Here is a 27,610-nt window from a genome sequence, read left to right as displayed (position 1 = left end):
GCGGGGCTTAACTTCTAAAAATCACGGACAAGACCACCCTGCAACGCTGCATGGGCTCAATCTCTTTGGCTGCAACCCTATGCGCACTAACCAGGGAGTAAAGCCCTACCAAAGCAGTGCAGAGAGCAACCCAACCACGCACATGTGTCATTCAGAGCCTCCTGAGCGGGGACTCCCCGCTGCGAGCGACAATCGATAAGAAAACGAGGCTGTCCTGCCGAAACGCCTGAAGGACCCTTCCATGCCTCTTAACACACTACTCTATCGCCACCTGCCTATTGTGTGCGGGTTTATTTATACAACTATAAATCTCGCCAGAGCTGAGAAATGGGAATTCGAATTTGGAAGTAGTCTGTGAAGTTCCTATACTTTGTTTTGTATTTGTGTTCTCCCCCCCCCCCCCGTTTTGGGCAGGCAATCGCCAACGGCACGCTCTTTGCGGGCCTGCCCGCCGGCTTATACTGCGCGTGCGCGAGCCGGAGGAAAGGTGGAAGCGAGAGCTCGGCGAGGAGCGACTGTGGCGCATGCGCCGTGGCTATTAAAGGGGGAGGGGTGGGCAACGAAGGCCCCGGTTACGGCGGCTGAGGAGAGGAGGGAGAGGCGGGGCTGAGCCTGAGGAGCGGACGGGCCGTGTGCACAGAGAGGAGGAGGAGGAAGGACGGGAGAAGCGGCGGCGGCGGGGTCTGAGGGAGCGGCGGCGGCCGCCCCCGTCGTCGTCGTCCTCGTCCCTGGCCGGACTGAGAGGGGGCGGGAAGGCCAGACACCCAGCGAGGGAGCGCCAGCGAGGGAGGTGAGAAGCCGCCCGCGGCCTGGGCCCCCGGTGGGGGTTCCGCTGAGTCACCTGCTGGGCGTGGGGCAGGGGGCGCCTCTCCTCAGGGCGGCGGGGGCCGAGGAGCCACATTCTCCCTTCCCGCTTCCGCCGGCGCTGTGTGCGGCCTCCCCGGAAAACCGTCCCCCCTTTGCCTGGGCGGGGCGTCTCCGTACTACTGCTGCGCCTGCGACGCGTGCAGGCCGGCCACAACAACAGTCCTGCCAGGTAGGCCGCCGCTGCTACTACCCGCCCGCCCCCTTCTCTTGGGCAGTCAGCGGGGGAGACCGTGGCTGAGAGCAGAGGAGAAGCGGAGGGCTTCCCGCTTCTGCTCCACCACTCCACTTCCACGGCTTGCAGCTTCTTGTCTCGGCCAGCTATGGGTTATCCAAGGGACGAAAGTGGGGGGCGGCGGCGGGGAGGAGCGGAGTGGTGTCGGAGATGATACTGCCCCCAAGGAAGGGATGGAAGGAAGGAAGGAAGGAAGGGGTCGCCGCGTGAGGATAGGCGCCTCCCGCCTAGGATTGTGGCTTCCCACTTTCTGAGTTAGGATTGGAGGCGGGTTAAGGGTACGTGTGTGCGCGCGCCCCTGTTTAATAGGAATAATGTTTGGCAGGAGTTGACAAATATGGCTACCTGTTGAGCACCTTGGCAACCTCCATTGCAGTTTGGTCGGAATGGCTTGTGTCGCTCCTTGTACTGTCTCTTCCAACCAGCCTGTTGGACCACAACTCCTGGCATCCCTGGCCATTGGCCCCGCTGGCTTGGGGGTTGATGAGAGTTTGAGTCCAACAGTATCGAGGGAAGTGGAGGAGGACTTTTCTTCCATGCAGAAGGTTCCTGTAGGTTCAGTCCTCCCAGTAGGAAGGCCTTAGGGTGGAAGGTAATTGATTGGTTGATTGATTGATTGATTGATTGGGCTGGAATGCCCCTTACCTGTAATCTAGAGAGCCATTGTTACTGGTCACTGTAGATAATATTGAACTATTGAACTAGTGGTCTGACTTGGTATAAGGCAGCTTCCTATTTAAGACATTCCTTTATTCAGAACTTTGAGGACTAGAATCTTTATGTTCAGGGGAAAGGCCATGGCTTAGATGCAGAAGTTCCCAGGTTTAAGGCTTGACAGCATCCTGTTTAGCACCTGGAGGCCACCATGCTGGGGAAGGCATTACTAGTCAATAGTAAAACTCTCCAAGGTCTCAGGCTGCAGGAGGGTTCATTACCTGCTATGCCTGTAGTCCTTTTTTTCTTCTTGAACTGGAGATGTTGAGCATTGAACCTGGGACCTTCTGCATGCAGCACATGGGAGCTACGGCCCCTCCCACAAGAGCTTGTTGTGCCCCCTTTGAAGGACTTGCTGCCGAATATGGTCTGTCTCCACCACCAGCTATCTGGAAGTACTGATGTGGCATTCCCCATGTTCTTCTGACCTGTGATAAGGATGCCTGTCTCCTTGAACATAGGGTCTCTCTTACAAACATAGCTATGATTAACTGCAGCGGTCTTGATAGGGAAACTTTCTCAGGGAGGCATCATGGTATCCTGGAATGTCAATACTCTGGTCCTTGACTCTCCTAAAGCAGAAAAGTGAGTCAGCCAATGTTGCTTTATCTCCTTCATACTCATAGGTTGTTGAAAGAAGCACTATTATTATAAGTTGTTGGCCAACAATATGTATGTAAAAAGACTATTTAAAGGAGTAACTCTTGACCTGGAGACTTTTGCTTTGAAGGAGTAAAGTCAGCAAACAGTTTTGAAAAATCATACTACAGGCTACCATCAAATGTCCAGGTGCTTGTAATGTGCTCAGAATGGCAAAAGTTGTCATAAGTGCATATGGAATGCTTGAAGTGAAACTACGTTGCATAGTTTTGTACATTCCATTTTGTGTGTGTGTTTAACAGGCGCATGTTCAAGGCCTCCAAGCAACTATGGATAAAAGGGGGGGAATGACAGAAGTTGTGAACGGCGATACATTGATTGGTGCAATGAAATTCCCTCATCGCTACACAAAAGTAAGCTTTTATGCTTCTAGTATAAGTATCAAATTGCTTCTGAAGTGATAGTAGAATCAAGCTGTTAATAGTTGCCATCAGTCTGCAAAAACTTGTAATTTTCGTGTAAATGAGCATACAAATATAGAACTGTCAGTGAGATTTTTCTTCTTTGGACTTAACTCCTAAACCTTGTTTTTGTAGTAAAGCTAAAAGGAACTCATTTAAGGGATAGGTGTACTTAACAGCCTTCTAGAGAGCTCCGACTTGTCACCACACTAAACAAGCTGGTGTATGATACAAGAATTTTATATTAAACTAGTTTACCTAAACATAAAGATTTGCAACACCACCCTTCTAATTTTTGCCACTGAAGTGACTGATAGCAAATTTATTTTACCAAATGAACAATATTAATCTGAAATTCTATTTTGTTTCAGAACATAGGTTGTAGATGTAATTAGGGTTAAAGATCTAATTTAATTTCACATCACCTGGTCAAAATGCTTATTGCTGGAGGTCTTTGACCCCTGAATAGTTCTCAGATGTTTTAGTGTCTTTTGAGATTCTTGAGGTTTTAAATGTTGGAGGTTTAGTTTTAAAATTCATATATAGGGGATTCACCGCTTATGTGAGGGGTCCGGTCCGGTCCGCTGCATTCATCACCGGGACACATGCAAATGGGGAATTCCTTATTCTGCCCCACCTCCTTTTGGTATGCATGTCAATGGAGAGATGCCTGCATTCATCTACATGGTGAAAAGCAGTGTGTATATATATATATATATAATTCTATTTAGCTTTGCACTTTTGCTATGCCAAGTATTCCAGGAGAAGGCCTGTGCTTCTAGGCAGGACCACATTATAAAAACGAACAGTATAAAATAACATTGAAAGCCTTCAGTAGAAATGTACTTCAAAGATGTATAGCTGCTACATATAGTAAATGGACCATTGTGTGATTTCCTGAAAGTAATCTCAGCAGGACAGTTGTCACTTTGCAGTAACTGCCACCAGACAGCACATTACTGATGTCTCTTGCATGGAACAATCTCCCATGTACAAGGACTTCTTTCAGAAAGCATTTGAGATTCTTATTTATGGGGAATCTTACATTCTTTCAGCTTCTAAATCCTTTAAACTCCAGCTGAAGGTATAATCCTCCCAAACCATGGGTAGGCAAACTAAGGCCCAGGAGCCGGATGCGGCCCAATTGCCTTCGCATTCCGGCCCGCGGGTGGTCCGGGAATCAGTATGTTTTTACATGAGTAGAATGTGTGCTTTTATTTAAGATGCATCTCTGGGTTATTTGTAGGACATAGGAATTTCAAATTATAGTCAGGCCCCTCACAAGGTCTGAGGGACAGTGGACCAGCCCCCTGCTGAAAAAGTTTGCTGACCCCTATCCCAAACAGACACTCCTTCAGCTGTTTTCTAAATACTCCTTTCGAGTCAAAACAGATACCAGACAAGCCTTCTTGCTGTGTTGCATGAAATATGGTGTACAATAAATTGTCATGTGGAAAATTGAGAATACCATCATTTTCCCCCTCCCCTTTCTCTAGGAAGAGCTCTTGGACATTAAAGAGCGTCCCCATTCTAAACGGAGGCCATCATGTCTTTCAGAAAAATATGACAGGTATTTCTATTAATCATTAGTCAACTTACGACTTTCATTGGTTACAGAAATGTTAAATATATAGGGGGTCAAACATGAGTGATGTGCATCTTTTGCAACGTTGCAGTGATGGAGTTTGGGATCCTGAAAAATGGCATGCGTCACTATATCCAAATTCTGGAAGGACTTCACCAGTGGAAGGACTTAAGAAGGACTCGGATTCAGATCGGAGTTCGCTCATGAGAAGGATAGTGGGTGAGCACTTCACAAAAGCACATAAATCACAAAACTGAAATATAGAGGTTCCTGTGTGGCTCTGACTATTTCATGGAGTTCAGTATGTGCTTCAGAAAGCAAGATAAAACAAGGAAGGAGCATGTAATAGTTACTTAAAATTGTAGTGAGGACTGTTTTAGGACAGATTTGAGTAATGAATTAAACTACATATAACATAGAATTGTAGGGTTGGGTCCTCTAGTTCCAACTCCTTGCAATCACAGCAAATATGTAAAATGATTTTGCCATGCTTGTGAATATAGCTTGTAGCACCTACTTTCTTTAACACATAAACACATTCCTGACATGTAACTAAAATCTCTTCAACCTGTAGATCCCAGAGAACGGGTAAAAGAAGATGACTTGGATGTGGTGCTGAGTCCACAGCGGCGAAGCTTTGGAGGGGGCTGCCACGTGACTGCAGCTGTAGGCTCACGAAGAGCAGGAAGCCCACTGGAGAAAGAAAATGACTGTGTCCGTGTCATTGGCGGCCGTAGGATTGGCAGTGGGAGAATAATCTCTGCCCGAAACTTTGATAAAGACCACCGAGGTGGTGAGAAGGACTCACGGGACTCAAGAGACGCAAGGGATAGAGACCGCGACAGGGAGTACAAAGACAAGCGTTTCAGGGTTAGTCCTTAAAACCACACCAGAAGGTGTACCTGTGCCTGCTTCCATGTATTTGATAGACTTTCTTGACCACTTGTATAAGCTGCACCAGGGCATCCCAGAGCAAGAAAACAACACAGCACTTTCCTGTTAAACAGTAAAGTATAAATGCCTTTGCTGTAGGTCTGATAATGGCAGAAACACCTGTAACCTGTGGATTGTGTTGAATTGGAAGGCTATTTGGCAGCAAAGAGGGATGGTGAGGAATGTTGCTTTAGAAGCAGAGGGCTGTATCCGGTATTGGTCATTCTTGGGCCCATTGGGTGGCAAACTTTGAAATTAACAGACGTGGCAAAGTTAGGCCCATTAATTTCAGTAGGTCGGTGCTGAGTAGGACTTGGATTCAACACAAAAAAATTAAAAGCTGGATCCCACTAAAGGGATGATTATTACGATTGGCTAGTGACCACATGTTGAATGTTTTCCACATCTCTCCCCGTAAACTTTAGAGAGAATATGGGGACAGCAAGCGTGTATTTGGAGAACGCCGAAGGAATGACTCCTATACAGAGGAGGAGCCGGAGTGGTTCTCTGCTGGCCCCACAAGTCAGTCGGAAACCATCGAACTTACTGGCTTTGATGATAAAATACTAGAGGAAGAACATAAAGGGCGGAAGCGAACAAGACGGCGTCCAACTTCTCTGAAGGAAGGTATTAACACAGAAACTTTGTGTATTGGATAACTGGAGAAAAACTCTATGGCCCAGAAAGGGGGGGGCAGCATTTTGTGCACTGAAGTGTCTGCTTCTATCCATTTCTGTCATTGGCCATTAACTGAACTTTCTCTGCTTCATGATCAGTCTTCTGGCTTGTAGATTCAGGTATGAGATGCATCTTTACTTGAGTTCTTTAGAGTGGGGTTATAGGGCCTAGGTGTGTGTGACTTAGTATAGAGGGCATTTCTGTGTCTGCTGTGCTGTAAAGCTACCCATAAGAGGTTTTCATTTTAGAATATTATTTGCTTAAATGAGTGTAAGCCTCAAATGCCTGTCTAGACCAAGGAAAAAATTTAGTTAAGCAAGGCTGGGTGATAGTGAGCAAGGTAACTAGTGTGATGCTAGCAGGTGATGCATGTGGTACATAGCTGTCATACTGGGGATTGAAGGCCTTAATCTGAGGTCCTTTTGCAGCCTTCCTGAAGGACAGTATCTCATGCACTCTTAATTTGGAATGCAATCCTAACTACTTTGCTGGGAGTGAGCTCCATTGAATTCAGTGGGACATACTTAGCATAGTTAAGATTGCAGCTGTAGTGTTAACGCATTCTAGGTAAATAGCAAAATTTTGCTTGGGAGATTTTCGGAACAGATAGCTAAATTGGTCCCATCTGCCCCTTGTCTGGCTGCATTCTAATGGAACTGGGTGTTGGTAGGCCTTTAGGCTTCATGCATTTTTGTAGACTGTAAAAACGTTATTTTAGCAGAACTGAAATACAGTTCTTTAGCCATAGAATCATAGAATCATAGAGTTGGAAGAGACCACAAGGGCCATCGAGTCCAACCCCCTGCCAAGCAGGAAACACCATCAGAGCACTCCTGACATATGGTTGTCAAGCCTCTGCTTAAAGACCTCCAAAGAAGGAGACTCCACTAAGAATAGGACTGGGATAAATTGTGTTCGCTGAGCCCGTATTTTATACAGTCTGTATATGATGTTTGTTTGTTAATGTGAGGTGTGATATGCCTAATAAAGGATATTGAATTGAATTGAAGGAGACTCCACCACACTCCTTGGCAGCAAATTCCACTGTCGAACAGCTCTTACTGTCAGGAAGTTCTTCACCTGAAAACTTAACAATGCATACAATTGGCACCTTTCTGGTATCTGTTTTGAACGTTCTCTGGAGCAACTCTGATGAAACTTGAGAGTAATGCATATTTAAATGTAACTTAGAGAAGCATTCTATGAACTTGTAGACCTGTATAACAATTGAAACAGGCAGCTCTGTCCCTGGGTGTCAAAGAGTGGCTCCTGTTGTCTCTCGAAATTATTTTGTGTGCGCTGATTTTGGCTTTATCCCTCCCAAGGAATAGAATGCAATGGCGGGTTAGCAGAAGAGGTAGAAGTGCAGTCTGTTCTTGGCCAGGAGACAGTAGCCGATCAAGAAGTCCCAAGGGAAATAGTCCTGCCAGAACCAGCTCCAGGAGAGTTCGATTTCAATGAGTTCTTCAACCTAGATAAGAGTGTTCCTGGCTTGGCTTCGGTAAGTATTTTTTTAAAAAAACACCCAACTCTGCCATGATGGTTACCATCTTGAACTAATGCACCCTGTTTCTGGTGGTGGCTTTTCCCATGTCTTGTTGCTCTGTAGAAGGCTTTGAAAAACTTTGTCAAATGATGTGGAAATACTTGAATATTTCAAGGCAGCCCCCACCTCTGCCATGGGTGGGTTTACTTGCATGTTTGGAAGTAGTGATGATATGGCTTCATTTCTTGTACTTCATCTTTCTGTGAAAGATTTGCAGACAGTGAGCTATGCTGAGTTAGATCATCTGGAATACAGGGGTACCTTGGTTTACGAACTTAATCCGTTCCAGAAGTCCATTCTTAAACCAAAGCGTTCTTAAACCAAAGCGTGCTTTCCCATAGCAGCGGGTAACTTAATTTACAAATGGAACACATTCAACAGGAAGTGAAACATGATCTGCTTCCACGGCAAAGTTCACAAACCAAAACACCTGCTTTCGGGTTTGCAGCGTTCTTAATCCAACTAAGCTGTTCTTAAACCAAGGTGCCACTGTATAGGCTTTTTATGGAAAGGTGGGGTATAAAATATTTTAAATACTACTCCTTGTGATAGGAACTGAGAAAAAGCTAAAGAAACAAGTCAAATAAATGAGGTCAGTGACCTTCCGAACTTAGTTGTGTCATCTAAAATTCCTCCGGCTACTGTAAGCAACAGTGTTTGAATATGTTTAGTAGTGGTATGGGTTATGAGCTGCATTATGGAAAACTCCGGTATAATTTTAGATGGGGAACTTGGGTGGTGGGAGCCAGGAGGCTTCTAGTTTTAACAGGAAGTACTGGGGACAACTTTGAGGTTTGCACAACTACAAGAACTTCTGACTTGATTGAGTGGGTGAGACTTTCTCCCAAACCAGCAAGTGAATATGCCTGTTTGTTCATCGGATAGATTTAGTTTTAAAAACAGGATGCTTTATTTAAATTGTCTTATTCCAAGGTAGGTATGTTGGGGTTGAAGTCTGCTGGATGTGTCCATACAGAGTTATACACAGTTGCCTTAGGAGAGAACTAGCCAAGGAAAGATTTTGAGGCTACACACACTTTTTTTTTTTGTAGGTATGATGCTTGTACTTTCTTGAATTCACTTTTAATCAAAATATTGAGGGCCCTTCCCAAAAACAAGGCCTAAAATTTTATGTATTTGGATACTCCAGATCAGGCATAGGCAAACTCCGGTCCTTTAGATATTTTGAGACTACAATTCCAGTCATCCCTGAGCACTGGTCCTGTTAGCTAGGGGTGATGGGAATTGTAGTTCCAAAACATCTGGAGGGCTGGAGTTTGCCTATGCCTGCTCCATATTATTAGTTTGAATCTGTGACTCCTTAGCTGAATAGTTTCATATACATACAATCCTTAAGATAAACTAATAAGACTAGTTAACCTTCCATGGGGTCACGAAGAGTTGGACACGACTAAACAACAACAACAACAACCTTCAAAATGGAATACCTGACACCCAAATGCAATCTCTCAGGCTTTGACTTGCCTCACAACAAAGGCGTTATTTTGCAAGAGGAACTTGGGCTTCATAGGAAACATTGGGTGGATGAAGGAATTGATTGCCTTGGATTTAAGGGTGGGAGCAGCAGCAGCCAGGATCATGCCTAGGCTTGCAGAACGCAGGCTTCACTTCTGTGCATGTAGGTTCTCCCTCTCAAGCATGGCCTGCAAAAAAATTAAATAGGCTAGTGACTTACCCCTGCCCCTCATAAGAGTAAAGAGGAAACACCTTCAAAAGTAGCTTATCAAAGCTCAACCTTGGATGTGTTTGCCAATCAGAAGCGGTGGTGCTGGTTGATAGTGGTACTGTGCGGTGAAGAGCAGAAGGACCCTTGAGTTGCCATGTCTGGAGTTGGGTGACGGTGTTAACTTGACATAGCATAAAAAATGATTTAGTTAATACTTCAGCCAGTTAACTGTGGGTACCTAGCAAGCTTCCAAGTTCCATGGGGTGGGGGGGGGGAGGAATTCATCCTGAACTCTGTGCTACTCCTGTTCCACTCTTCCTTCAGTAAAGCCAATAAGAGGTCATCATAGAGGGTCCCATTTTGCCCACAGTCAACATAGCATTTGATACTCTAGTAAAATATGGGATAGCAGATTGATTTGATCTAAATTTGATATACTGCTGTTCAGACCCATATGGGAGCCCTCAAGGAGGCTCCCTGCATACATTATGGTACACAAAAAGGTCCCCTCAGCTGCTTCAGTCTGTGGAACTGGCAGTTCTTCAGGTGCCACATAATACCTGGTCCACATTTGTAAGAACTCATTTTTGGTGTGTGGCAGCATATACACTTTGAAACGCCTTGCCTATTGAAATCAGGCATGTGCCTTCACTTTGTTTTCAGCACCTGCTGAAAACATTTTTGTTTGGAAAAGCCTATGCAGATATATAAAATGCTGATGTGTTTTTAGTTTGTTGTTGATTTTAATTTATTGAATGTTTTAATCAATAATTTTGGGTTTTTGTAAACAATTTTGAAGTAGCGTATAAGTTTTATAAAATAAATAAAAGTACAACTACAGTGGTACCTCAGAAGTCGAACAGAATCCGTTCCGAAAGTCCGTTTGACTTCCAAAACGTTTGGAAACTAAGGTGCGGCTTCCGATTGGCTGCAGGAAGCTCCTGCAGCCAATCGGAAAGTGTGTCGGACGTTCAGGTTCCAAAGAATGTTTGCAAACCGGAATATTCACTCCCAGGTTTGCGGTGTTCAGAAGCCAAAATGCTCTTTTAAAAAAAAAAAAAAATTATTGAAATTTTCCACTTTAATACAAAAAAAATCAAAAAAGAAAAAACAAAAAAAGTTAAAAACACATAAAGTTTACAATCCTTATTTTTCTATAACATATTTCCCTGACTTCCCCACACCTCCCCTTCTTATATTCCAATTCAAATTGTTAGTTCAACAAGTTCTTATCCCCAATTTTTAACCTTTTTCTGTTTAGTTCATTTTAAAAAAGCCAATTTTACCTTATAAACATCAATATTTATACATCAATTCTCATTCTTAAAACTTTTTTCTAAAGTCGACCCAAATTCCCTTCCACGACTTCCCCAATTTTCATACAAATAGCAAAACAAAATAAAAGCAAAAACAGATTGTAATTATGCACCCTTTGGATCCCCAAACTCGACTCTCAGCACCGCGCCGCTCACCCCGTCCCCCGTTCCGAAGCCTTTAAAAAGGCGCCTTCGCGGGTCGGGGGGGCGCAAACGGTGCCTGCCGAGTCACCAAGTTCACAGGCTTCAGCGCCTGTGATTTCTGAGGATCCCCGCGTCGCCGCGGCGGCAGGACCCAACTCCAGAGCCGATTCCCTCCGGAGCTCGGAGGGAATCCGCCATTAGCCGATGGCGCTAACCTGGAAGTCCAGAAGCCAAAATGTTCAACTCACAAGGCGTTTGGGATCCAAGGTATGACTGTATAGTAACGGAGCCCTTTTTATGTAATGTTTCTCATATACAAGAATGACATGGTACATTTGCAACAAAGTCTTGGTCTTTGGAGGCAAAGTGCCTCTTTTTGGAAGCTGCCTTTTGCAATACAAGTAGCACCTCCTGGGTTGGAATCCTAAGTCCCCTTGGACACAATAGGATCTTGCTTCCAAGAAAACAAGTAAGATTGCCGCTGGTGGAGGCTGAAGAGCATGAAGTATTGTTGACTATCCTAAGGTTCTAGAACCTTTGGCCCTCCAGATGTTTCTGAACTACAACTTCCATCATCATCCCTTACAATTGGCTGTGCTTGCTGGGGCTGATGGGAATTGTAGTTCAACAACATCTGGAGGGCTAAAGGGCCCTCACCATTGATCTAAACCTTTAGGATTAGTAAATTGAGGCCCCTCAATGGACTCCAGGACACACTTCTGCCATCAGGGCAAAGTGCCAACTGCCAACAAAAGTGGTTTGGGGACTAACCTTCAGAGAAAAGGCTTTGTGTGGTTGCTTCTGGAAGAATTCTGGAAACAGCAGGCCTGCTACAGTCAAAGGGATTATGCAGGGATCAGACACCTGTTCTTGGTTATGATTGCCTGCAATACTTACCCCTTTTCTCTTTATTGTATAGATGATAGAAGATGTGCTGGGGGAAGGTGCTGTGTCGGCCAGCAGGTTCAGCCGCTGGTTTTCCAATCCCAGCCGTTCCGGAAGCCGTTCGAGCAGCCTTCGATCTACACCCCATGAAGAGTTGGAGAGACTGGCAGGTAATACTGTCTTGTCCTTTCTATGGCCATTTGTATTTCTTCTAGAAAGTTGCAGGACCATGTTGCAGGACCCCTTGCCCGTGGCATTTCCTTCATTCTGATTCTTCGGCTTCTGGAGCAGAACCCTAAACTCCTTGGGTAGGAGTGTGTCTCTTTGTGGAATGCTGTCTCCTCTCAAGAGTATAAACCTCTTTGCTCTGTTCTCCTGAGAGCCGTTTAGCGGAAAAGACTTACAAGGCAGTCGTCCTGGTTTTTACTGTTTCAGGTCTAGAGCAAGGCATTCTGTCCCCTGGTCAGAACTCTGGAAACTACTTTGCTCCCATTCCTTTGGAAGACCATTCTGAAAACAAAGTGGACATCTTAGAGATGCTGCAGAAAGCCAAAGTGGACTTAAAACCCCTCCTCTCAAGTCTCTCAGCCAACAAGGAGAAGCTTAGAGAGAGCAGTAAGTCTTCCCCCTTCTGCTGTTGTGATGCCTCTGGGTGCCTCCGGCAAAAACATGTTCAAGTGCCAAGCTTTGGTTCTCGGCCAGGAAGTGCTAAGATGGACTTCAGGGATCCCTATGGATATCTGCATTGCCTTGCTATTGCCTAATCCTTATCCATAGCCTATAACAGCAGGATTAACTCCTGGTGTAAACGAAGCTCCTGGTATCAACCCTTCCTGGCATCTGAATCAATTTCCAAATTGAAAGCTGGTGGCGAAAGCCTCGAGCACTGCAAAGCTTGCCATTTGAGCTGCTCTTGCTCTTCACCCAAGCTTGCACCACAGCATCTCTTGCCTCAATAACGTAAGCAAAGTTTTCTGCAACTAATCTCTCAGCTAGGGAGTCTGCGGCTTCTCTGGATGTCGTATAAACCTGGATATATTAAAGAGAAATATATTTGGCCAGTACCCGAGATGGCAGCTTTGCAGTGGATGTGGGGGTGAGGGCTGAAAGTGGGAAAGGAATTCTTGAGCCATAAATTCTCCTGCCGAAATCTTGGCATGTTGTACGTCTTGGTTACTGAGGCCCACCTTTTTAAACTGCATGTACCGCAGAAGGCTTGCATGGCTGATCTGCATGTTGCTTGTGCATGTTCAGAAACTCCCCTGCATGTGCTGCATATGCTGCATAATAATCAGGTTTCAGCTGATTCAGCTGGCAGGCCTGAGCAGCGGATACTGGCATGCAAACATGCTGAGGAATTTATAAAAACACGTCTTTGATTTGGTGCATCCTAATGACAGTCAGGAGCGGGAGTTGGAATTTTCATCCAGTGAATATGCACAGTGGAAAACTGGGAAATCCCTGCTGTAAAAGTTTCCACCCAAACTAATGCCAAGCCCAGTGCTCAGATGTCAGTCTCTTATCTTCCTGCTACAGTTTGCTGAATGTGCTTGAACGTTAAGTGATTTGGGTCCTTTCCTGCATCTGCACGACTGTCAGGGCATCTGAATTGCAGTATTGGGTGCCAATTTTGTTCTGTAATAAATAAAAAGGAAATTGCTGCTGTGGAAATACATTCATTTACATTTCTTTGGCCATTAACTCATAAACGAGACCTAAGACTGCCTATTACATCATGGTGCCTCTGTGTTCCAATATCTGTTCCCTAACTGGAAGCATCTTGCCTAAATGGCTAGCTGTTGCTTCAGAGCACTGTTTTCTTTGTGATGCATATGTTGTGGCTTTGCATGATCTGTGACTAGACTGGACAAGCCATTCCAGTGCAACAAACAATGCACTTGGTGTCTCTATTGACTACTCTTCAGTCTCTATAGTAGATGTAGGCAACTTCTGCTCCTTGGAGCTCCTGGAAAACACAAGACTGGAGCGTCACAATTTTATACAACAGCCTTGAACTTGCTTGGGTTAACTGCTTCTGTGAAATGGCAAGTAGCTTCTGCTCAGATGGGTCTAAATTGATCATGTTGTGGTTTCTTATCTTGTTGAGATGCAGTAATGGAAGGCATACATATGATCTTGTGAATAGAAAATCCGCTTCTATTTTCGTCTGACTTCAAACACCAGTGGTTCAGCATTGACTGACACGACATAAGGATCAAATAATTACATGACAGTGCAGCTTCCTGTAAGCAGAATATATGCTTCCAGATGTCATCTTCTGCATAGAAGTGAAGGCATGCATTCCAAGAGCGCCCTGGTATTGCAAGTAGAAACTTAGAACCATGAGAGAGACCCGTAGTTAAGGAGCCCAAGAGATCTTTTATTCTGTTTTAGGCAAACCACTATTTGAAAAATAGTTTTTTTCATTGAAAAATTCTTGGAAGAAATTGTCCATATTCTTAATGGCTCAAAGAAAGCTTGCTCAGGTTGTAGATCATTTGTGCATGTGCCTTGAGGTGTCGTCCACTGGAAAGTGCTATTGTCCCGACTCTCTTGCTTTATAGGGCTACTTTGTGCTGGAGTGTACCCATTGTCCTAATAGCTCTTGTACTGTACAAATATGCATGGCTGTTTATACGCTTCAACCCTTGTATGTAATCTAAATTCTGCAAAGCTGTTGGGCTGGCTTCTAAGTTACTCACAGGGCTCAGAGTTATCTCTGACTCATACATTATTGAGAGTCTCATGTCTGTGTCACCTCTTTGTTTGATTCTTATTTGCTTTTTGGAAGATCTGGAATCTTAATTTTTGATTTAGCTACAGCTTTGGTGTTGGATGTGCATAAGTCCTTGCATGGCCTTGGAATGACTGACGCTTTAAAGCAGTGACCTGGAACAAAAATGGAGCTAGTTCCGTATCCTTGTGGTCTTCCTTTCTGGCAATCTCTGTCATCCCTGAATCTGCCCCATCAATGGAACATCTAGTTCTTGATTATCTTTCTCTTTCCCCCCACCCCACCCCTTTCAGCACATTCAGGAGTTGTCCTTTCAGTGGAAGAAGTAGAAGCTGGGCTGAAAACCCTGAAAGTGGACCAGGAGAGGAAACCTGCCGCCCCCTTAACGGCCGAGCAGATGGAAGAGTCACTAAACATGAGAGATTCCCGGCACCTTAAGGATGGCGATATGTCCGCCTTCAACAAACTAGTCAGTACTATGAAGGCAAGTGGGACTCTGCCTTCCCAACCAAAAGTCAATGTAAGTAGAGAAGGAGTGTGTAAATGATAGAAATTCAACCACACCTAGTCTTGGGGCACAAACTGAAACCACTTCCGTATACAAACACGTACTTATATGACTGTATAGCAGACATACTTCAGATCAATAGTTTAAAACTATATGAGAGGGCGTCTTACTGGATGCGTCCCATGACATGGGGAAATGATTTCTTGTAAGAGTTCTTAATGCACAAAGAGTGGAAATCTAAATTTTAGAAATTGTATGAACTTTCATTACTTTTTATTAGATGTCATTTATTTCCTAAGCATGGGCAAAAGCTGTTCACCAACCATCCAAAACTTAAATATCAATATATAAGGGTAGGGGGCATTCTATAAATGGGGAGCTACCACTGAGCCGGCCACCTTTGGTTCAGCCAGTACCAGTTAGTTGGTGACAGTAGTAAGGTTTGATGTGTGGAAGACCAGCTCCTCCACCTCTGTCTTTAAAGTGGGTGAGCTAACGTTGGCATCCTTATAGCCTGCTTATCAAACTACTTACAAAATTGATGCCTTGTTACACTGGTAGATTTGTCTTGATTCTTGCATGTGCTGGTGGGCTGCACTGGGAGGATGGGGCAGGTGATGAATGCTTACAAAGTGATACAAAAACTGCATGTCACCTTATTTTCAGCAAACCCTTGAAAGCCACTTGATAACGCCTCCTGAGATGCAAGGCCAATCGGCCACAAAGAATATCTTGCAGGTAGAGTGAAACTAATAATAATAGTAATAATAATAATGGGGATAAGGTGGTCCTTAATGTAACCTGGACCCAAGTTACTAAGGACCTTGTAAGTTAATACACAAACCTTGAACCTGGCTCAATAATGTATGAGCCTCCAGTGCAAACCTTTTGAGCAGTGGAATTAAATGCTGGCTGTAGCCTATCCCCGTTTCGCACTAGCTGAAGCTTCCAACTGTCATACTCCATGCATGCAAATGGATGTTTGCAGCACTCAGTGGCAGTGAGCTCACCACAAGGAGCTGCATGCAGCTGCTACAATGACTTAAAGAATATTTGTATAAATAAATAAAAAAAGCAGGAGTGTTGCTCTTGTTGACTGGCTCAGCTAGTATGGCTGCAGAAGTGTTGTAATCCAGCCCTGCAGATTTACAGAAAGTTGCAGCCTGCCTGCCTGCCCTTCCATGTCTGTTTTAATGAGAATCTGTGCTCCATTTGACAGCCGCCTAAAAGAAAACAAGTAGATGAAGTTTCCATTCTGCTTGCCTGGAGGCAATTCTTTCTGCCGCAGGCAGTTTGGAATGTCTTGACAGTCTTGTTTTCATGGAGCATCTCTTTCTGTTATGTGCTGCTGGGAAGTGACTTTAAGTAGTCATCATACTTGGAGGATCTGAAATTCCTGTGTTATTTCCAAAGGAGATCCTTGGGCCATCCAGTGGCAGACCTGCTTCATCTAATGTCCTCAACAACTTGATGAGTGGCTTGGAACCTGTCTCATCTCTGCTTGGCCAAAGAGCCCCCTCTCCACCGCAGCCTCCAATTTCTCAGATGTTTCCGACTCGAGCTGCTTCTGCCGACTATCTGAGGCATCAGATCTCCTCACCAATTGGTAAGAGCTGGAATGTCTAGAAATACTCCCCATCAGCTTCCTTTGGATACATCCAGTGCCTGCCTACTGGTACTCCTGGGAAGTTCATTGTTTCACACTCCTACCAAACAATCAACTCAAAGTTTCTAACCAAAACAAGTTGGACTCAGGCTCTGAATAATAACCTTGGATCAGAATTAATTTGAATTGCAAACTAACAAGTCCAGATGACTTCTCTACAATCAGTAGCTCTTTTTTTATGTGTTCAAAAGAGCTTGCAGCTTTCCTAGAACAAAATGTCTAAGAGAAAATCATCTGTTTCTGTAGGATTTTTAGGACCACTAGGCCATTGGTTCACTTAATGTTGAAGCTGCTCACTTATCTCATTGCAGGCTTTGGATCAGGTTCTCAACAGCTGCTTGGTGATCCATTTCAGGGGATCCGGAAATCGATGAGCCCAGCTGCTGCGCAGGTGAGGGGGGAGGAATGCTTTCCCTACCCATTGGTGTTTAAGTTGGAATCATGATGGGTGTGGAATCTAGCTGGCTCACCGCTAGAAATGGTGACGATTCTATCTAGCTGAATGAAGGAATTGTATTTTATTCAGTCACACATATGTTAGGCTACTTGCAGAATTGCATGCCGTGTTGAAAAGTTGGGACTTCTACGGTGAGAGTGGCCTATTATAAAGCAAACATCTTGGTCAATGTTGGGGTGTACAGGGAATGTAGGAGAGGTAGCTCCTACAACATGCCAGAAGCTCAAAAGGATTTGGGAGATATGTGGTAAGGTCTAAGAAACTGGAGGGTGGGGTAATAAAGTGTTTTCCAGTTAGCATTCCTTCTCTCTGCCCAGCATACAAGGGCACTCCAGTGAGAAAATCTAAAATACCTGTGACCTCTACTGACCTAGTTAGAGCATTGTTACTGTCCTGTTCAGACAGTTTTGAGAAATGACTTCTCGCTTAGTTCTTAGGTACATTTGGATTCTACCTTTACAATAGGCAAATGTCTTTGGAGATATACTTTAAAATGCGAGAAGTGGTGAAGTGCTTTTCTTGCAACTGTGCTGTAATTCAGCATCTTACTCCTAACATCTGGGTTAAATAGTGCAAGCATGAGGTGGTGACCCTCCTATCTAAGAGGGGAACGTTGCCTTTTGGTACAGACTTGTTAACAGAAATAAAGAAACCTTTTAGTGTTGGCATCTGCAGCTAATTTGTAATAATAATCCAACAGTTTAAAAGCCTTGGCTTTAGACTTACGACTCTGCTGAAATCTTTATTTCAGATGAGTCCACTTGAGCTGCAGCAAGCGGCATTAGAAGGCCTCTCGCTTCCACATGACTTAACCATGCAGGTGTCGAACTTCTACCAGCCGGGTTTTGGCAAACTACAAATGGACAAAAACCGAGACGGCTTCAGGAACAGGTGAGCATAAACAGCAGTTTGGTAGCTGGGAGAGCAATTTCAATGCTCCCTTCCTATGTCTATTTGTCCTACCTTATTTTTCAAAGGAGGCTCATCCCAGAGCTCTGGCGAAGATAGTTTGAAATGTGGGTCTCAAGTTTGCTCGGAATAGTTTTGCTGACTTAGGACTTGGACTGTAACTTCATGAAACCCAAGCAGTGCCTGTAAAAATTAAATATTTGTAATAGCATATATTGCATATATTTTGCACAATGATTGTTGGATATTGATGCAGGCGAAAAGCTGTGGGGACCACTGAATCTGAACTGCAGGGATTGGTCTGTAGTACTTAGGGCGCAATTGCTTTTGCCTAGAAAGCACTTGGCACAAGGCAAGTGACCTGCTTTCCCCTCCACGTTGCTCTGCCTGGCCATCCCCAGGTCTGGCTGGAACTCTCCCAGCCTGCTTTCCTGCAGAGAAAGGACTGTGGCTTCTTTACCAGGGTTCTGACCTAGTCATGAAAGGTAGTCTGTCCTGCTCTCTTCCAAATACACAAGGAGCCAGGTTCAAAGGTCAAGCTTAGTGTTGTGCTGAGCAGTATCTTCCATTTCCTCTCTTAAAAACTAGCCCATTTTTCTCCTGCCTTCAAACTGATTTGTATCAGCAGAGCAGAGCAGGCCAGACTCCTGGGACAGTTTAGCCAAGGAGCTTTCTTGTTCCCCAGCTAGGCAGAAAGAGGATGGGGCAACAGTTAATGTGTGTTTTCTCTTTCTTAGGCAGCAGCAGCAGCGTCTGTCAAAATCTCCTGCTCCCATGGGCCACAGAGGGAATGCCTCTTCTCCTCCAGCCCCTGCTGCTTCCATCACTAGCATGGTTAGTGCTATCGAAAGACCCGATTTTGTATGAAAAACGAAGGAGAAATGGATCAGATTTAGTGTAGTAGAAGCCCTCTTTCAACTTCCAGCTAATGGAAGTGTTGTAATACCAGATGAACTTGACATTATTATTGTGGTGGCACTTCTCCTTCAAACTCTCCTTTAGTTGTACCTTTCTATAGCATCTCCTTGGGGTCCCAGGCACTGCCTGGTGTATCTAGGGCTCTGGAACTTGTCTAAGTAGATGAGCTGCCCAATGCACAAAAACTATCCCACAAAATGGGCTACTAATTTCTGGTGATCTTTTTGTTTTCCTTCTAGCTGTCTCCTTCCTTTACTCCTACCTCAGTGATACGCAAGATGTATGAAAGCAAAGACAAAAGTAAAGATGAACCAAATCCTGCAAAGCTGAAATGCAGTGAGAGAGATGAAGGTCTGAGGAACAGTGAAGGTACGGGATGGTGTGGCGGCCATCTGTGTTGTGAAAGGCGAAACAGATCTAAATAAGTCTGTGCCACCATGTGCCATAAATTCTGTCCAGAGAATCCCCATAAAACCAGAAGGGAGGGGTCTCTCCTGAAGAGGCTGGCAAATAGGGAGGAGAGTGTTCTGTGGTTCATGGGTTGTGCAGAGACAAGACAGGCAAGCTACTTGGAATTCTCTGCCAAAGTTCATTAAATCTTCTCATCTAAATGTGATTGACAAATCAAAATTAGGCAGGCCTGTCTGGCAAACGTACATGGTGTAGCTTCCTCTGCATCCATAGAGTAGAAAATGAAGCACAGGGAGGCAGTAATGGTGAGTAGAGAACAAACCAACCTTTGGAAGCTAGCACTGTGAAGGAGCAGGGCATGGAACATCTCCTGTGAGGGTTAAGTGGCTCATACCAGCTCTGCTGTGCCTGGGCCACAGCTATGCAGTGTGGCTGTAGTGGAGGGGTTCCAGTTTGGACCAGAGAGGCCTGGCCACAAATCCTTGCTTCAGACATGAAGTTTCATATGATCATGGGCTATACCAGGCATCTCCCAACTCAGCCCTCCAGGTGTTTTGGGACTACAATTCCCATCATCCCTGTCCACTGGTTCTGTTAGCTAGGAATGATGGGAGTTGTAGTCCCCAAAACATCTGGAGGGCCGAGTTTTGGGATGCCTGGGCTATGAAATCTTATCTAGCCTGGTCTTTGGGGAAACAATTTTGTGGAAAAGCAGCGTATAGTTAAACTATGGAACTCACTCCTACTGGAGGTGGTGTTAGTCACCAACCTAAATAGCTTTAAGGGAGAATTAGACAAATTAATGGAGGAGAGGGCTATTTATTGCTACTAACCCTGATGGCTATGCTCTGCCTCCATGGTCAGAGGCAGCAGTGCTTCTAAACACCTGTTACCGGAAGCCACAGGAGAGTGCGTTTGTCCTCTGGTCCTGCTTGCAGGTTTTCCATTGGCACCTGGGTGACGACTGTGAGAACAGGATGCTAGAGTACCTGAGGCATTGGCCTGATCCAGCAGGCGGTTCTTAAGTTAAATTTTTTTTTGGGGGGGGGGGAGTAAAGGCTAAGCCTAGCCAACCCCAACCACAGGGTTGTTATGGGAATGTGGGATAAGCTGCTCGATCCAACAGGCAATTTGGCTGCGGTGGCTTCTTGTCAGCGTGGGCAGTGAGTGTGCGCTCTTTCCAAACCCCACCCCAAATTATAGTACACTTAAGTGATCTGCTCTTGTCTCTCCACAGAGGGCTTGCTGCCATCTAGGTCCATAGAACACGTAGATCAAGAGAATTCACCTTCCATAGGTACCAAGCTAGCATCGCTACAGCGCTCTGCCTGTTCAACGCCACTTTCTCAGACCAATCGTTGCACCAAAGAACAAGACTACAGGCCGAAGTCCACTGGGAGAAAGACCCCTACCATGGCTTCCCCTGTCCCGGGGTCTACCTTCCTCCGTCCCGTCCACCAGGTCCCCCTGGTTCCTCATGTACCAATGGTACGGCCTACTCATCAACTGCCCCCGGGATTAGTCCAGAGGATGCTGCAGCAAGGGATTCATCCTCAGCATCTTCCACCTCTGCTGCAAGCAGGTAATCTCCCCCCCCCAACATAGGAACAAACTGTCGGGCCTTCTTATTAACTGCAAGGTTAGAAAGAATAAAACGACCTTGACAGATTAGAGAACTGGGCCAAAACAAACAAGATGAACTTTAACAGGGAGAAATGTAAAGTATTGCACTTGGGCAAAAAAAATGAGAGGCACAAATACAAGATGGGGGACACCTGGCTTGAGAGCAGTACATGTGAAAAGGATCTAGGAGTCTTGGTTGACCACAAACTTGACATGAGCCAACAGTGTGACGCGGCAGCTAAAAAAGCCAATGCAATTCTGGGCTGCATCAATAGGAGTATAGCATCTAGATCAAGGGAAGTAATAGTGCCACTGTATTCTGCTCTGGTCAGACCTCACCTGGAGTACTGTGTCCAGTTCTGGGCACCACAGTTCAAGAAGGACACTGACAAACTGGAACGTGTCCAGAGGAGGGCAACCAAAATGGTCAAAGGCCTGGAAACGATGCCTTATGAGGAACGGCTAAGGGAGCTGGGCATGTTTAGCCTGGAGAAGAGGAGGTTAAGGGGTGATATGATAGCCATGTTCAAATATATAAAAGGATGTCATATAGAGGAGAGAGAAAGGTTGTTTTCTGCTGCTCCAGAGAAGCGGACACGGAGCAATGGATCCAAACTACAAGAAAGAAGATTCCACCTAAACATTAGGAAGAACTTCCTGACAGTAAGAGCTGTTTGACAGTGGAATTTGCTGCCAAGGAGTGTGGTGGAGTCTCCTTCTTTGGAGGTCTTTAAGCAGAGGCTTGACAACCATATGTCAGGAGTGCTCTGATGGTGTTTCCTGCTTGGCAGGGGGTTGGACTCGATGGCCCTTGTGGTCTATTCCAATTCTATGATTCTATGAATACTTAAGCACAGCAACCTTTATGAATTCCGTTACCTTGTAGGTGGAACTTAAATGAGTGATCGGACTGCTGGGATACCTCAGTGGGTAGAGTATGAGACCCTTAATCTTGCGGTTGGGTTTGAGCCCCACCTTGGGTAAAAGATTCCTGTATTGCAGGGAGTTGGACTAAAAGATCCTCTTGTTTCCATTCTAACTTTTCAGTTTTATGATTTGGGCATAATTTCTTTGGGATCTCCTTAAGAACCTGAAACAGGCAGTGTGTGAAGATGACCAGGGCCAAGCAAATGATCAAATCCATTTAAACAGTGGCTTGTGGTTTTGAGTCAAAATGGCTATTAACTTGCCTTGAATTCTTGGGAATGGTTGGGCTAGAAATGCAGATAAATCTCCAAAACTGAGGAGAGATCATTTGCTTATCGGGGATTTTTTTCTTCCTACCAGGTATGATTCCCCCTGGGGTAGACTTGACTCACTTCCAGGGAGTGTCTGCTCCCATCCTTGGTCAGCCTTGTTACCCGCTTCCAACAGCTGGCCATCCTCTCTTGAATCCTCGCTCTGGGACACCTCTGCAGCTGGCAATGATGCAGCAGCAGCTACAGAGATCAGGTAAGGTTTTTCCTCCCCAGGTAGTCAGGGACTGCCAGTGTTCTAAATGGTTCCTTTCTAGTATGAATAGCAAAACTCTCACTTAGAAACAAGCAGCTTACAGTACTTCTCCTTGCTGCTAGAGCAGAGTTAAGCAGATTGTGGGCTGCCATCCTTCAGTGGACCACCTTGGCCTGCTGATAAGATTTTGCAAAGAATGCTGAGCTAAGTAGGCCCAGCAAGGCACTGCTTAAGTAGACTTTCACATTCTGGATCTTTAACAGCTATGCTGCAGCTAGTCTGTGTTAATAAATCCTTTATGTTCTTGCTTTGTTTTGTAAAGTTTCAAAACACTTTGGTGTAGCCCACAGGAAATCGCTCAGCAAGACTAACATAGGCCTATTTCTGCACTAGAAGATACCAGATGGTGGCCAGGGCTGTCTTAAGCATATCCAGCACCATGGTACAAAGATGCCTCCGGTGCCCCCCCCCCCCTTTCCCAGAGTTGTCAACCTTTTTAAGGGGAGGAACAACCCCAAAGTTGTTGACCTTTTTTAGGAAAGATTCCCCAGAGTTGTTGACCTTTTTTTAGGGAGCAGACATCGGGGGGGGGGGACTGATCTCCATATAAATGCTAGGTAGTGGAGACATCTAGGAGGGGAGAAAGAAGCAGAAGGGGGAGGTGATCACTAAGTTCATTCTGCAAACTAAGGTTTGAACAGGACATTTAAAGCAGAAGAACGCTCTTTTGCAGAGTTGAATTTGACAATGCGTTGGGTGAAAAGGACCTGGAGGAGGGAGGCAAAGTGTGCCTCCCAACACAGATCCGCTTGTGATTTTGTTTGGCGGCTGAAGCTTCTTCCTCTTCTTTTAGCCGAGCTTGGTGAGGGGCTGGGAGGCAGAAGCACTCAAGTTTGCTGCCTCTTGGTGGCTTACTGCAGCTGGCAGAGGAAAGGGAAACAGAGACACACACACAACACCAAAGAAAGAGAAAGACAAGAGGGGAAACCAACTGATGGGTTATTTTCACTTTTGAAAAGCAAAACAAGGAAGTGCCTGCCCCAGTGGTGGGAGAAGGGGGAGCCGCTTTGCGGTTTGACAGTGAGCTGGGGAGGGAGGGAGAGGAGCAGCTTTGCTGGTGCTGCTGCTGGGTGGGGAGGGGAGCCATTTTGCTGGGAGGGAGGAAGACGGAGGAGCCACTTTACAGCAAGCTCGGGAGGGAGGGAGAAGAGCAGTTTTGCCAGTGCTGTTGCTCATGAGCCGCTGGCTTGCCAGAGAGTCAGCCGGGGAGGGAGGGGGACAGGGGAGCCACTTTACTGGGAGGGAAGGAGCCCTGCCGGGGCTGCCGATTGGCGCAGCTGCGCCATCCTTCGATCTGTCGGGGGTGCTGATTGGTGTGGCCATGTGATCCGCCCACCCGCGGGGGGTGCCGACGCTTTCAGATGCTTTGCCGCTCCCCGCTTCCTCCGCCACCGCCACCAGCCATATAGTTGGTGGGACACAACTGGTGGGACTCGCTGGGGCGCCCCTGAGAGGCCTGCACCCTGGCGCAACGTGCCAGTAAGCCCAGTGGAAAAGACGGCTCTGATGGTGGCTCATGTCACAAGTGGTATTTTGGAGGAGAGCTCAAGTTCTTCTCTCCACCTTAGAGAGCGGAAGCCACCTAGTCTTGTGAAGAGGCCAGGCCTTCTTGATGCTTGAGTTCAGGAGGTTGGGGAGCAGAGCTTTTGGAAATGCTGCTAGCCCCTGAATACTGCTGCACCAAACCAAACTAGCAACTGAACTGCTTGCACCTACTCTGTAGCATGGTCAAGCTGTACTCTGAATGGTTATAGAGTTCAGGGATGAAGAAAGCTTTTATTTTGCCACCCACTTCAGGAGTTCTATCTGTTCTCTCAGAAAAGCTGAAGAAGAGCTTCTGACTCAGAGCCAAACATACAGTCCATTCACCACCAGGACTGAAGCTTCCCATCACACTTTCAAAGCAGCCTCGTGTTTGCTCAAGGCATGTATTTAATTTTTTCTTTTTTCTCTCTCTCTCCTTCTCCCCCTGCTCCCCCTTTCCCAGGCTCAAGTGCACAAGGATCTGCTGTTGGTGTACAAACTCCCCCTCTGAATGTGCCATCTCGGACTGGACTGCCTCATGTGCACTCACAGCTTGACCACCGTGCGAACCAGCGAAGTAGCTCCCCTGTTGGTCTTGCAAAATGGTTTGGTTCGGACGTCTTACAGCAACCTCTCCCTTCCATGCCATCCAAAGTAATCAGTGTAGACGAACTGGAGTACCGACAGTAAGCAGCTGTGTTGAAGAGCAGGTACTTAGCGTTCCTGCTGCTGCTGCTGCTGCTGCCTCCTTAGACGCGGAACTCTGTGCTTCACTGGCATTTCCTTTTGGGCGCTTTGGTTTTAGCACTTTGTGCAAGGTTTTCTTTTCTCCCCCCCCCTCCTTTTTCTTCAGTTTTCTTCATTCTTCTTCTTTTTTTTGAGTGACTGAAAGCACATGGCACCTGTCCGAGCTCCCATGTCTACATTGAGATTAAAAGTATCTCCTGGACTGAACAGTGAACCCTGAAGGAACTTTGATGCAAGACAGGACCAGTTCGAATTCTGAAAGCATCTTCCCTTTTTTGCGTTTGGCTTTCTTTGTAAGATATGTGAATGAAGTGCTGGGAATCCTCTTGAGGATAGAGGTAGCAGCTTAAGGGGTTCCTCACAGGAAATTAAATGTATAGACCCTTGTGTACAGACCAATGTATAAACATCTTTTTGTATATATATATATCTCCACCAGATAGCTTTTTTTGAAACCTTATACAGCTGTACATAAGAGTAGCTAGTAAAAAGTTATGCTTTAGTTTGTGTGCCTATGATTTGGGATCTTTTCACTGTACATGTGGGACTTGTTTAAGATTAAAGGTGCTGCATCTGTCAAGTGTGAGTGAACAGGGTGAAGTCGCTTTGCCTGTTGCAGTCTCAAGTCTTTCTCCACGGTATCCTTTTTGTCATCCGTAATGTGGCGGTAGCTAAAGTGGGGGAAGAGCGGCCACTGTGCATCTTGAACTACTCCTGTCCAAGAAAATCTTCCAATGGGCAACCACTTCATTGGAAGTGTCAGCCTCCTTCAGTGCACTGAAGACATGGCAAGTGGGCTGCTGTATACGGACCTTCGTAACTGACCTTAGATAATTATCAGTACAACAGTAGTTCAACCCGATTGTTGTCCTTGCTGCTGTGTGGTGTGTCTTTTAAAATTGCCTTCCACTAGCTAAGGTCAAAAGCAGCTTCTCTCAGTGGCCCACCATCACCAGCGACTCTTCATCACAAGTGTAGCTGTAGTTGCCTGTTCTTTCCTCCCCACTCTTGAAAGTGAAAGGACAACCTGATACAGTCCAAAACAAAGCCAGCTCTTGCACTCTGAAAGCAATGCTGTGGCTAGTATTGATGGCCCAGAATAGGCTTCAGAAATGACCTGTCACATGCTCCAGGCATCTGGAATCCATATGGGCCATCAATAACTGAACACTTGAGTATTTCTGTAAAAAGTGAACTAGTTTAAGTATACTTTGTGGTCATAGACTCTTCCCTGTAAGATTGTTTCATAACTTTTTTTTTTAAGTGACAATTTCCCCCCAACGGTCTGTAAATAAAGTCAATTCTATGAACTGTTTGTCTCGCTGTGTAAAAGGATGTTGGAAGTGTGTGGGCTTGGCTTCTTTGTATCAGTTGCCTGTTAGACTACATGTTAAAAGCCAAATTAAAGATGGAAACAGTAGCATAAGTCAGATTCGAGGACTGAACTTCAGGTTCTGTCTGAATGTAGCAGCTTTGCTCATACTTCCTCAACAATGGATGAGTGAGCTTGTCTTGGCTTTACTGCACAGCTTGCTTATTTTCAGCTGTCAGCTGCTTAAACATACCAATTTCAGCAGCTTAATTGGGAATTTTGAAAGAAACTAGAAAATGAGAAACCTGCAGCTTGGTAAACAGTAAAGGTTTGTAAGATTTCCCACCCTGTTTAGTATTTCATTTGGGGCCAACTTTCAGTTTTTGAAGAGTCTCACAAGCTGCTGCATTGTAAGGAAAACTTTCTTAAATGAAAATGAATCTAGTTGCAAGGTTTGTCCTTTTGGCTCTCCCTCAACTTGCACAGTATTGGAAACTTGGCATATGAGTACAGTGGTACCTCAGGTTAAGAACTTAATTCGTTCTTAACCTGAAACTGTTCTTAACCTGAGGTAACAGTTTAGCTAATGGGGCCTCCTGCTGCCGTTGCGCGATTTCTGTTCTCATCCTGAAGCAAAGTTCTTAACCCGAGGTACTATTTCTGGGTTAGCGGAGTCTGTAACCTGAGGTACCACTGTAATGTATTGGGAGTTGAGTTAGATGTGTCACAGAAATTCCTGTCATGTAAGGTGGCACTGTGGATTAAACCAGAGAGCGTAGGGCTTGCTGATCAGAAGGTTGGCAGTTCGAATCCCTGCTACGGGGTGAGCTCCTGTTGTTCGGTCCCGGTTCCTGCCAACCTAGCAGTTTGAAAGCACACAGCGCAAGTAGATAAATAGGTACCGCTCCGGCGGGAAGGTAAACGGCATTTCCGTGCGCTGCTCTGGTTCGCCAGAAGCGGCTTAGTCATGCTGGCCACATGACCCGGAAGCTGTACACCAGCTCCCTCGGCCAGTAAAGCGAGATGAGCGCCTCAACCCCCAAGTTGTCCGCGACTGGACCTAACGGTCAGTGGTTTCTTTAACTTTACCTTTAAGGTGGCAAAATGTGTGGATTGCAAGATGCTTGTGAATGGGCTGAGCAGCAGTTCTAGAAGTTTCTAATGGAGCTTGGGCTTGGACTACCTAATGGGGTGTTAATGCACCTGGTGTTAGCTTAATCTTGGCAGACACCTCAAAACTAATACTCTATAATTAATCCTGTTGTGTGCTACAGGCATTGACCCCCCTTAAACTACATGGAAGCAGCTAGGAACAAGGGTCCTGCTCCTAACCATCCATGTTAAGATTGTCTTGCGTTTCACTTATTATTCAAACACTATTCCACCTGGCGGCAGCAAGGGAATAGAAACAATTTTTTAATTGAAAGGCGCAGCTGAGTTTTTTGGGCACTAAAGAAATATACTACTGTATAAACACTAGAGGAAGTAGGGGTCATCCAATGATATTAGTCAGTGAGAAAGGAAGAACTTCACATACTTCACAGATAAATTATGCCATTCGCATCTAGCAGCTGGGGTGAGGATAAGGTTATTCCTGGCTGTCTAATCTTGATAGTTAAATTCTACCTCCACCACCATCAG

At 45.5% G+C, this 27,610-nt stretch overlaps 2 protein-coding genes across 5 annotated transcripts in view; one reads left to right on the top strand and one right to left on the bottom strand.

The window, feature by feature from the left end:
• SFI1 (SFI1 centrin binding protein) overlaps positions 1-1,000 on the bottom strand; it is a 33,383-nt gene extending 32,383 nt beyond the window's left edge. The window contains exon 1 of the mRNA XM_053369569.1: positions 842-1,000. The gene's annotated coding sequence lies outside the window, so the exon portion shown is untranslated. The remainder of the gene's footprint in view (positions 1-841) is intronic.
• On the top strand, positions 556-25,967 carry EIF4ENIF1 (eukaryotic translation initiation factor 4E nuclear import factor 1). 4 transcript variants are annotated; one of them, XM_053369570.1, is made up of 19 exons: positions 556-790; positions 2,716-2,826; positions 4,371-4,444; positions 4,551-4,678; positions 5,034-5,329; positions 5,818-6,019; positions 7,396-7,571; positions 11,683-11,818; positions 12,084-12,263; positions 14,676-14,902; positions 15,557-15,628; positions 16,304-16,496; positions 16,868-16,947; positions 17,765-17,904; positions 18,660-18,756; positions 19,080-19,209; positions 20,489-20,833; positions 22,162-22,326; positions 24,374-25,967. In XM_053369570.1, the coding sequence occupies exons 2-19, from the start codon at positions 2,743-2,745 to the stop codon at positions 24,598-24,600; spliced, it is 2,952 nt and encodes a 983-aa protein (XP_053225545.1). In that variant the 5' UTR covers positions 556-790; positions 2,716-2,742; the 3' UTR covers positions 24,601-25,967. The 4 variants fall into 4 exon arrangements, with proteins under 4 accessions (XP_053225545.1, XP_053225548.1, XP_053225549.1 ...); XM_053369573.1 differs by having other exon boundaries at positions 17,765-17,905; positions 18,664-18,756; XM_053369572.1 differs by lacking the exon at positions 556-790 and adding an exon at positions 938-1,036.
• The last annotated feature ends 1,643 nt before the right edge of the window (positions 25,968-27,610 follow it).

Source organism: Podarcis raffonei, chromosome 16 (assembly GCF_027172205.1).
Source record: "Podarcis raffonei isolate rPodRaf1 chromosome 16, rPodRaf1.pri, whole genome shotgun sequence".
NCBI classification, from domain to species: Eukaryota; Metazoa; Chordata; class Lepidosauria; order Squamata; family Lacertidae; genus Podarcis; species Podarcis raffonei.
This window is presented reverse-complemented; position numbering and strand designations above follow the sequence as displayed.